Source organism: Drosophila gunungcola, chromosome 3R (assembly GCF_025200985.1).
Source record: "Drosophila gunungcola strain Sukarami chromosome 3R, Dgunungcola_SK_2, whole genome shotgun sequence".
NCBI lineage: Eukaryota > Metazoa > Arthropoda > Insecta > Diptera > Drosophilidae > Drosophila > Drosophila gunungcola.
The window spans coordinates 12088736-12100419 of record NC_069139.1 but is presented as its reverse complement, the minus strand read 5'-3'; the positions used below and the strand labels follow the sequence as shown (position 1 = coordinate 12100419).

At 39.5% G+C, this 11684-nt stretch overlaps 2 protein-coding genes across 2 annotated transcripts; one reads left to right on the top strand and one right to left on the bottom strand.

Moving 5' to 3' along the window:
- The first annotated feature begins 1991 nt into the window (after positions 1-1991).
- On the top strand, positions 1992-2554 carry LOC128262493 (uncharacterized). Its single transcript, XM_052996778.1, has one exon. The coding sequence runs from the start codon at positions 2096-2098 to the stop codon at positions 2423-2425; it is 330 nt and encodes a 109-aa protein (XP_052852738.1). The 5' UTR covers positions 1992-2095; the 3' UTR covers positions 2426-2554.
- A 3091-nt stretch (positions 2555-5645) lies between these two features.
- On the bottom strand, positions 5646-6921 carry LOC128258104 (uncharacterized). Its single transcript, XM_052989525.1, has 2 exons — positions 6768-6921; positions 5646-6708 (listed from the first exon to the last, which is right to left on the bottom strand). Exons 1-2 carry the CDS (start codon positions 6843-6845, stop codon positions 5947-5949), a joined length of 840 nt encoding a protein of 279 aa, XP_052845485.1. The 5' UTR covers positions 6846-6921; the 3' UTR covers positions 5646-5946.
- Positions 6922-11684: the final 4763 nt, after the last annotated feature.

The window sequence follows — 11684 nt, the reverse complement described above, 5'->3', positions numbered from 1 at the left end:
AGATTGCACCTGCATGCATATCCGTTGCAGGTCCCAAATGTCCCCGAAAGTCTGCATCCCAGCCCATTTCCCATTAGCCATTTGGCGTTTCCCCGCCGCCACCGTGGTCATCATCGGCGGCATCGTTGCATATTCATACGTCCCATTGTTGCCATGCAGTTGATGCGGGCGAGCTGATTTTTATGTGGCTGACCAGGCAGGCGGCAGGTTTGGTCCGTTTGGCCATTTTCTGTTTGGTTTTAATAGTCTCAGCGAGCGAAGCGAAAAAAGGGAAATCAAGCTGCTCAATTATGACAGAGATTGGCCGGCAAATAGATGCCCTTTTAGATGTCTACAGATTGGATAAGAAATATTGAACCCTAATCAAGTTCAATGGGATCGTTTAAACTGCCTTAATAATACAAGTAAATTCGTTTATTTGTATAAATAAAATACCTTTTAAATTGGTATAATAAACTTAAATAATTAAGCTTATTACTCAGCGCTGATATATAACATATGAGGATGGCATATAAATCACTAAGGTGTTCAAAATTATGCACAAAAAAAAAAGCAACGTCGTCTTTTGAAAAAAAAAACCTTCGAACTTCCAGATTTTAACTTTACTTACTTTTACGAACCTTTATAACTAACTTTAAAACCATGTTTGAGTACTTATTAACAAAATAAATTAAAAACTCGACCAAAGCATATCAATATTTGAATAAATACAATTTTTTTCAATAGAATTTTGTATTTAAATGATTCGGTTTTTAAATATATGTTTTTAATATACCATAAATATCAAATTAAAACCGTTACGGAGTCCGATTTTAAAAGATTTATTTTTAAATATGTTTGGGATTGGTAAGTTGTCAAGCAGATATGTTCTTTTGGGAAGGGATTTCTCCTGCGGAGATACTAGATTACAAAACAGTAGAGCGCAACCAACATCAATCATACCTGTGCCAAATAGAGCATTCGAATAGCTCTCGCTCCGTTAGCAAGATATCGTGGCTAGGCTGAATGGGTGGTTGTGAATGTGAATGTGGATGGATTCATGGAATGAATGTGGGCAAAGAGAGCGCCTGCGTGTGTCACGTTTAAAATATGCGCATTTTTGCAAATGACATTTCAGTCGCACCGCACTATCACTAATTGATATCATATGATGGAATTTATGCACAGACACCGACCGACCAGCGATGGCAGACGGCAAAGGACTTTCAGCCTCGTCCTGGTCCTCCTTCTTGGTCCTCCCGATCGGTAATCGGTGCTCTGTGCTCGGTGCTTGCTCATGATTGCTGGAATGGCGGTTGCTGGTCGCGGTGAAATTGTCGGGTTCATTTTTACCCTTTAGTGCTGCTGTTGTTGGTCGATTGCCGTTTCGCTTTTTGCGGTTTGTCGTCGCGTCAGGACGTCATGTGCCCCTGTCCGTTGTCCGGAGTCCCGAGTCCCGAGTCCCGTGTCCGTTGTCCTGAATCCTGTGTCCGTTGTCCGTTGTCCGCTGCCTGAGGTTGGCCGCCCTGCGGTGCCGAGACTGCGGCCCGATCATTCATTTGTCAGGTTGTCAGGACACGGTTCGGCAGCCGGCTTTCGGCGAGATACGCTGCCGTTGACATCAAGTGCGCCATTTAGATTTCACAGCTTTCCAGTCTCGTTTTTGTTGCTTAATCTGCACTACAAAAAAAAAACCAACTAATCAGGCGATGATAAAGAATTGGAGTTAATGTAGAAATAAACATAGAAATCGTTATTTTAAGTTGTTATTTAACGACTATGAAAAGTAGATAAAAGTAATTGAACTTAACTTTTTCAGCTTATCATTTTATATGCCTTTATCCCCCCACGATATTTGCAAAATCAGAACTATGCAATATACATTTTTAGCAAAAATACTTTGTATTTCGAACACAACTTTTAAATTGTCTTAAAAGGAATAAGTTTGCAGTAACTAATAATAAAAGTTTAATGAAATCGTAATCATGTTAAATCAAAGGTATAGTCAAAGCTGTCAAGTCAAAAGTCATTTTCAAATATATTTCATTTCGTCTACATAATTTCGTCAGATAAGCTCGTGAAAAAATTCCCAAATCACAAAAAAAACCACAAAATAATGGATTTCGGAGATAGAATCTCACAGGAGGATCATATGCCATTTATTGACCGTTTGGATGAGTGGGCCAGGACCGGTGAAACTAAGGCTGGCGAAATGGGCCGCATTTTGGCCATTCTTCTGACCATGGTTATAATCTGCTATGCCATTGTCGTCGTGTCTCGTGTTGTCGTGACCCTGACGTTGCCAATATTGGTTATAGTGATCCTTCTGCTGGCCTACCGCTTTGTCAGTCTTACGGAAATGGAAGATGGTTTCAAAGAGGTGCCCGATATGCTTACATCGCTAACGAACTTTATGTGTGGGATTTTTCGTAAGGCGTATGCATAGTAGCATGCCATGAAGTATTCGTAAATATATGGGAGAATATTAGGAAGTTTTATAAGACGTGGACTTAAGAAAAAAAAAGGTGCGATAAGATTTGTTTAAAGAAAAAGTGAATAAAATTCTTGTACAGTTTTTATTGTGTGCCGTATTTTTTATTTATTTGTTTTTCTCTTAAGTCTTTAAAAATCTCTATACAAAATCATTTTTTTTTTCACATAAGCTATAAGGTAACCGAATACCCAAAAGGACAGTCATTCCTAAGTGAACTTTCAAGTACCCCAACATAATTTCAGTCCATAGTACTGGCCCATTATTTATTTATGGCCCCAAACGTTGTTCACATATCGATAACCAAGTTTGCCATCAACATTCCTGTCAGGACATTTAAAGGCCTAACAGCCAGACAATGAGTGGGGCAGAGAAACAGCTACGGGACAGAAGTTGCAGCACAGACAGAATCCATGTTTATGACCTGGCCGGGCAGCCAAAAAGGCAAAATGCAGCTCGACTCTGCCAGCCCATTCCCCGATTTTAACACCACCTCCACTGGAATAGTTTGCTTTTCTCGTTGTGCGACTGTGTGGGCTAAGTTTTGTCTCGTTGTTTTCACCATTGACCGTGACGCTCGTTTCGTCGGCGCGGATGCGAACTTTGTTGCTATTTTGCCAACTGTGCCCCCTTTTTATCCAGGTCCATCTATGGAAACGTGCGTTGTCTGCTACCTGACGCTTGACTTTCTTCCTCTAATGAAATGCGGTTACAAATGCAATTTAACATTTTTCACAAAAAAGCATTTTATCTGTCGACGCCAGGCCCAGACCGAAAACGCAGACTCCAAACTCCTGAATGCTACTCCGAAGTTCTGTACACTCCGAGAAAACATACGGAAATGTAAAATTGCCCTATTAGAAATAATAAATATTTTAGAAATTAAATGTTGAAATTATTATTTGTGATAATTTAAACTTTTTCTGGCCTTTAAAATGTGTGCCAAGTTGTTTATTCTTCTTTTAAAGGAACAGAAACAAGACATTGGTGGTCAAACCAAGATCCTTGATTTATAAAAGTACAAAACACATGAAAATTAAAGAGAATTCGCTAGGAATATAAAATATATTATACAAATTATAAAAAGTATATAATGAAATTTATAAACAGCGTAATTTCTAATAGATCTACTAGACTTCCGGACTAAAAATAAATTGTTGCATTCTTTTAGACTCCCTTATAAGTAATTTCTAAAACGTTGTTATTTCTGAAGCCCTTTCCAATAAAAGAACCTTTTTTTTAAATGTATTGCCGGAAAAAAGCAGTAGTCAGTGCACGTGACATCCATGTGTCGCTGTCCCTTTTTCCTCGGGGGTGGGGATTTCCTCCATTGTGTTTGTGTTTGCAACGTGTTCCTGTTCGGGCCAGTGTCCCCGGACTCGGCCCTTGGATGCCACCTCCACTATCCGACCAGTCGTCAGCTTGTTTGCACCTTGTCGAAATTAGTGTTTGTACCGAAATGAACACGATTTGTTTGACCAGCAGGTGTTGAAAATACACTGCGCTCCATGGTCGAGTTGGTCGTCGCTCCGCCGCCCTGCCTTCCTTTTTATCACCCATCTGCTCCGCTTTGCCGTGTCATACGCGGCGTATGGGTAATGTTTTTCAAATTGTTGCGGTCAGTTTGAGAGACATTTGGTCGGAATTTCTCTGTTTTGTTTGGGATTCTATGCTGGCAGCGGTTTCATGTAGCTGTTGTGTTGTGCCATTTTATAAACATCATACACACTTTGTTATTGTGTATGTATAGTTTGTATATTCAAGTATGAAACCACCGAGTTGTCTGCCAATGCCACAAGGTCTCATTGCCTTAAGGTATTTTTAAACTACGTTTTTGTCACAGCATTTAATAACACAACATAATATTTTGTTTTGTAATACATGGCTTTATTATACTATTTCGTAGCTTAATAAAGTTAGTCATATAATTCTTTATTAATTTACCTTAAAACCTTCTTAGCCTGTATTTTATGAGTACATCCCTTATAATTAAAGGCATCTTAAATAATGTTAACAATAATATTACCAAACAAAGTAATTACCATAATTTACTTTAATAACGGCTTACTTGTAAAATATCGAAGACACATTTTTTTCCGTCAAATGAAAGGTAACATATTTATGTTCAACATCATTTTTCCATTGCCGTTTTTCATTGCCAACGACCATCAAAATTGCTGAAGTGCGGCCAAAATATGTCAGACTGCAAATCAAAATGGCAGACAGCACTGACAAATAAACAGTCACTCATCCAGAATAGTGCAGCTGATGGAGAGACATTCCAGACAGAAGGACATTTAGCCAGTCTGACGGATGCCGCTGATTGCCGCAAGAATGGCAAGGTTACAATGCCAAAAACTCGGAAGGTAAGTAAGTGCAGCATAGGCCGCCTGTCATGAGTGAATGGATGGATGCTGGATGGATGGCTGGATGGCTGGATGGGATGCGAGTGTATCCCGGCAAACTCATTAACAAGTTGGCACATAAAAGCCAAACAACTATTCGGCGGAACGAGCCGAAAGAAGTCAATGCCTTGGCGACAAGCTGCCGCATCAGCAGCCGCAACTAATGGCTGCCAGACTTGTGTCGGTATAGGAGTTCAGTCCTCTAGTCCTCCAGTCCTCCGACTTCCCGGCTTCTCAAAGTTCTTTTTCGGCAAGGCCAAGGCAAATACTTGGCGGCTGTGTGCAAGTTTTATTAAAAGCCAACAGTCGGCGACATCCTGCAAGCGGTTGGCCAAAGTTGAAGGTTTGGGCGGAGGGTCTCGGTTTGATAAATACAGCCGAAATTATTTTCTCTGAAGGTACAGCGGAGATCCTCAATCTCGACCACCAATAAAAACATATATTTTGGGCAAACAATAAACCTATAAAAAATAACTAGGCAATGAAGAACCTAGTTTACTTTAAACCTAACTGAACCTAAATTCACCATTTTATGTATTCGCTAACACACGAAGTTGACTATGAATAGGTGGTAACGCTGGAAGTAAAAGTAAGCACTTGGCATTAAATTCTTCTCTTCCTTTAAAGAAGTTTATTATTTATGTCTTCAATCGGATTTATTTTTAACAAGCTTTCCTGTTCGAGTTGGAGATGCTAAAGGTATTAATAATCAGAAAATAGCGTACTACTAGCAGAGCTCCCAATTCAAGTATTCATGAAAACAAAGCATAAGCATAGTAATAGATTGATAATGAAAACAAAATAGACTCTTTTATAAACACCCATTTAAATTCCCATTTCCCAATTCCAGTAATAGTGTTTCTTCATAGCCAATAAGTACTTTACTACCAATCCAAGAAGCAAGTACCGCGAAAATTATGGCACACATGTGTTGCCAGTCGCAAACTACTCATTGGAACTGCGGATTTCTGGGGCGACGCCGGCAGTCGAGGAATAGTCGAAGGAAGTTGGGACTTCCTTTGCCAAGATGGAGTTGCAAGTCGAAACTATCAGCGGGAGGGTGAGTTACCCCTAAGTGTGCAGATGGTCCTCACAGCAGGCCGAATGGGTGGCATAGCAGCGACATTGGCCTGTGGGACAGCAACACTGCCTCAAAATAGTGCTGCTGTAGGGGAAGACTATGATCTTCCACTGTTTGCCCAGCTCGAGGGTCTCGTAGTGATAGCCCCGCTTGTAGATCACCATGGGCGTGTGGTCCATATAGTAGGGCATAATTTCCAGCAGGCAGGCATCCATGCAGTTCACAAAGAACTGCACACACTTGGTGTGTTCGGCCAGTGTGTAGACACCCGCAATGGTCTCGTCAAAGTAATAGACGGCATCGAACTTTGGGGTCTCCTTGCCAAAGATCTCCGCCACCTGCTGCAGCGTCTGAAAGGAGTGCAGAGTTGTGGTTCCCGACGGTCCGCTGGGGAACAACAAATGGGTCACATCGTCGGTGACCAAAATGGGGCTGGCACAGGCCGGAGCATCGGCCACATCGGCCATAACGTATTTCACAGGTCGGGGCCCGTGTTTCAGCTCCTCCACGGCCCGCACGAAATTCGGATGGTTGGCCACATGCGGCTTCAGCTGCCGGAAGCGACTCCGCAGCATCTCAATGAACTCTTCCCGAATCGATTGGTGCACTGCCACCGTGGCCATCGGAAAAGGCTGGAACGGCTCTTGCATAAACTCCGCCAAACAATAGGTGGCCGTGTTTAGGTCCCCGTCCTTGCCGACGCACATAAAACGGGCTCCCGGCCAAGTCCTCGTCTTTTTCATATCATGTCTCTAGTCGGATAATTGGCTATGAATTAGAAACAGAAAACCACAGAGTAAGTAATACTTACTATCCTTGGACCCCGCTTTGTGCACCGCAGGTTGTGCACAAGATCGTGTGTCACAAAATTTGGCCTAGGTTCACACATGTTCGGTTTGTTTAAACACAACTAAAGTCCGTTCGATCTCACAGAAAATTTATTTTGATTTATGTTGACAGTTGAAAAAACGCTTAATGGGTGAATAGAAAATAAATTTATGGAAATGTAGGAAAAGGAATAGCATATTTATTAAATGGTACGTTTTTTTACATTTTTATATAAAATAAAATTAAAGTCACTGTGTTTACATGTTAAAAAAAAAAACTTCAAAAATTGATAAATGGAAAAAATGTAAATATCTTATTCTTTACTGCAATAGTAACAGGTAGGTTTTTATTACATCTTTATATGGAATAAGATCTAATTACTTATTTGAATTAACTATTATCCAATTTAAGATCATTTAGATTTCCTGTGCAACAATCACTAAAAATAGCAATCAAACTCATGCTTAAGCCAGAATTTAATATGCAAAATCTTTGAAGCCTCCCAAATTGAGCAATCAAAAGTTCTGGGAAATTAACTCCCAAAGCTGGGAGCTTCCACACTTTGGGCCGCCTACTTTTGGGCGAAATCAAGTCCCTTTCCTCATATGAATATCGCATACTCACTTATGCCGAAAAGTTAATGGAACCAGGGAAAGGCGAGATTTACATAGAATAAAGCAGAACTTTCCCAAGCACACACAAACAACTAGAGAAAACAAATCAAGCGCAAAGTAAACCCAGCCGAGAAAAAATACCATTTTGCCGCGATAAGAAACTTGCTCAGACTTTCAACAAGCCGTGTGGAGGAGAATGAGCCAGGGCAAATAGAGTGGGGAGGGCAGGGAGAATCTGCACTGAACTGTGGCAACAAAGACAATGCTAATGCCATTTGCTCAAGTGCCGTCAACAGAGGCGATGTCGTGTCATATAAAGTATAAACAATGGTAATAAACAAGTTAGACTTGCTTGTTATGCACTTTCAAAAGGCATTTCGTTTTATTAAATTTTTAAAATCTTAACAAGACATCAACAAAATATCAAATGCTTTAAGACCATTAGTTTGTTTACTAAGCCATCCAAATTAAATTGCTATAAATTTAAGCCAATCAAGCTAAACAAAAAAACAATTGAATGTAATGAAAATTAAATTACTAATTTGTTTTGCGGTTGATTTGTTTACTGAATAGAAAATGAACATTAACAGGCACAGTAACAACTACAGTGCTTGACAAAAATATTTAACTCTGTTTTAAATGTATAAAATATAAATTAAATAAATTAAACTTAACAACATTAAAAAAAAAAATATACAAAAATCTAAAAACAAACGCATGAAAGAATAATTTTTGTAATTGTTAAAAAATTTTAATTTTTCACTTAAAAGCTCGAGCATTGTACAATTCACTACCCAAGCCTGATTTTACCGTCGCCCACTGTTGACTAATCAATTGAGGCGTGTCAGTCTATAAAAAAGAGCGCGCTATGATTTACTAAATTGACTAAAAACATCCGTCGCATGCAGTCAGCTAACTGCCTTGGTGCGTTCAATTATTCATTTTGCATTCAATTCCGAATTTGAATTTTATTTATGCAACGTTTTAATTAAATTTTTTGCTTCTTTTGCGGCTCTAACCGCACTCACACCCCCAAAAACTCACACACCCCACACACACAGACACACTAACGGCAGCAGCTGCCGCTTAAAGCCACAAAAATTACGCATACGCACTGTATTTATTAAATTAAAAAAGTTGACACGGCTGGGGGACTAGGGGTAAAAGTTGTTCGACTTTTTGGATTTTGGTAGAAACATTTGGAAATTCAATTTTTTTCTTCCTAGTTTTTTTTGGTGTTGCGGGCAGAACGACAGATGAGGTGTAATTTGAGAATGTTTGACAAAACGACAGCGGCAGTGATTTCGAAATGTTATCTGCTTGCCTAAATGCGATTCACATTTGCCAGCGAAGGTCAAACACAATCACCCGACCATATTTATAAACCTAAAAATTTTAGCGTACACGTAAAAAAATTAAATGGAAAAAACTTTGTTTGGTTAACAAAAAGCTGATGACAGAAATTGGTAGAAACCTCTTAAAGCACTTTGGTGCCATGAGAATTATTTTTTTTGAAAATTTTGTATGATGTTCGTAGTATGGCAATACACTTATTTCTTTAAAGTTTTAATTAATTTTTAGAATCCTTTGTTCTTAGTGTAGTCATTTTTCGAGTGGCACTCGGCTTTTGGCTGCGAATCCAGCCAAATAAAATATGAAAATGCATGTGCCAGGCATTAAACGCTACGAAAATCGTATGGCCTGGCCAACCGCCCCATTGGCCCGGAAACTGGGCGTGGCAGGATCAGAATCGGGATGGCTGGCTGGTGGCCGGGAATCGGGAAGTGCAAATAACTGTTGCCAAACATTTTCAACGAAAATGTTCGCATTGCATACATTTGGGGGAAGTTTATAGTATGGGGGATGTGTATAGTATGGGGGATGGCGAGCCAGGAGGAGTGTTGCTGCAGTGGGGCCTGCTTGTAGCAATGCATGCAAACAAGATTTAACGATAAAATTTTAATTAGTGCATAAATGGGCGCCTGATTGTGTGGGCGTGGTCGCATAGAGAGAGCAAGACATGTTGGCCATATTCGAGTACGAGTTCGCTCGTATGCCAGAAACACGGGCCAGAGACCCAGAGCCAGACACATTGCGGCTTTGGCACTTTTGTGCTTCTATTTGCCAACGCACAGGCATCGAGTTGGGATCCGGAATGGGAGAGGGGCATGAGGAGGAGCTAGAGGGCACCCGGCTGAAATTAAGAAATTTTGTCCCGCTGCCATGTGCCGTGTTTGCATTGCCATCGATGCGTAACTTTGCGCTGCAAGACTGTCGCGTCGATAAGCGTTAATTTTAAACTTGCCAGAGAAATTCAGGCGCCGTAACTCCGAATTTTATATTCAAGAGGAAAAAGCACAGCATGAGGTTTAATATATCTACAAAAGTAGCTATTTTTATGTGAAATTTTAAGCACCTAAACATAACAATATAAAATATTATAAATTTTTAAATACAAACGTACACAAAAAAAATTAAAAGATACAATAAAAGAAGTAATACCTTTTTTTTTGAATGGGGAAGATTGTTTATATCCTTAAATAATGTATATGCCCCACATTTCTGGCCGCCAGATATTTCCATTTTTGCGGGAATATTATATGCACCTGTATAGAAAATAAAAAAAAAATCGTATATGAAAAGGTAAAAATAAGGAACATAGAAGCTATATACCCAGTGTACGCGCAACATACCGCCGGGTACTAACTTTATTCAATATTGTAGCTTTTCGCCGTGACTCCTTGGCTCGTCTGCTTTTATTTATTTTCAGTTTTACCTTTTTCTAACGTTTTTTTTCCTATTTTTTGCTGTTTCTTGCCTTGGTTTTTTTACAGCTCACCTCGATGGCTGCTCGACATGCACTTTGCATACATTTTGCTTTTACGATCTGACGCTGCGTTTAAATATTTAGTAGATAGTAAACTATGCGCTACCCATGTGCTTCTCGGGGTAGTGATGTGCGTGTGCGTGTTGAAATATTTATTAAAATAACCAAAGGCATGCAAAATATGTTCCCCCAAGATAGCCAGTGATTGAACTTTAGCTGGCAGCAATATCAGAAAATATATCTGAAACAGTGACTCTTCAAAGCTTTTCAAAACACGATATTTTATAAGGGCATTTACATAAATGTATCTTATAACTTGGAAAACATTATCTCTAACTTAAATGAATTAAATCCAGTTCTATGCATTACAACATTTTCAGAAGTACTTTAATTTATTGTCGCTTGCATTTAACAAAGCTTTTATTTTAACATTGACATATTTAATAATGTTCCTGTGTATTGATGTTGAAAAAGTGACAGCACACAATCCATTCACAACTAAAAGCCAATACAATTATAAATTTAATCACGGTGACCACTTTTAGCATCACTAATCAGTCGGGGCCACAGCTCTTTAAAATGCTCTCTGGCTTTTCGCACGCAACCGATATTCAGCCGGATGGCCAAAGCACAGAATTTATGTTTTAATTAAAATATGTAAATGCGCCAAATCGTGTAGAATGCTCTGTCAAGAGCCGCCCGTCCAAATTCGACGAGGCAAAATCAGCCAATAACATTTCACACATTCACCAATAATGCGATTGCCGCAAAAATGAAGTGCAATTCAGTGATGTGCGTGAGTTTGTGTGCAATACAAATTTGCAAATGTGTGGCGCTTGGTCGAAAACTACGAGCCACGAAACAATTTAGTATATTTGCTTCTAATTGCAAACAACAGTTGTTTGATTTCTTTGCATATATGCCAGGATATATACGATGCTTTCTAGTTAGTCCGACTAACGAATTTATTTTGTCAGTGAAAGTAGCCCATTTTTGATATTTAAGCTTGTGCATTCAAGGCTACAAATCGGGCTCAAACCGCTGATGGGAACATCCATTGAATTTTCCCACAAAACTTTCAACTATTCAAAAATATTAGGAAAATGTAAACCTCGATTCACTCATTCACCCTTGACCAGATCCAATTTGGAGTCACAAAAGTTCACTGCCCCATTATTATGCACGCTTCAGTGGTATTCAACATTTGTGCTAAGCCCAAGCTCAAGCGGCATCATCATCGTGACCAATAAGTTCGCCAAGATGTCCATTTTTATTTATTTTCGCATTTCAAGTGTTTAGTTTACGCTTGAGAAAATCGCCATTTTCTCAACTTCATTGTGAAGAAATATTTATATATGCAACTGCAGGCAACATGTGCCCAGGAATCCTGCGATAGAGCCCAAAGTCCAGGCCCTGAAAAGAAAAAACAAATCGAGGCAGCCAATGGGAGAAAGAAACT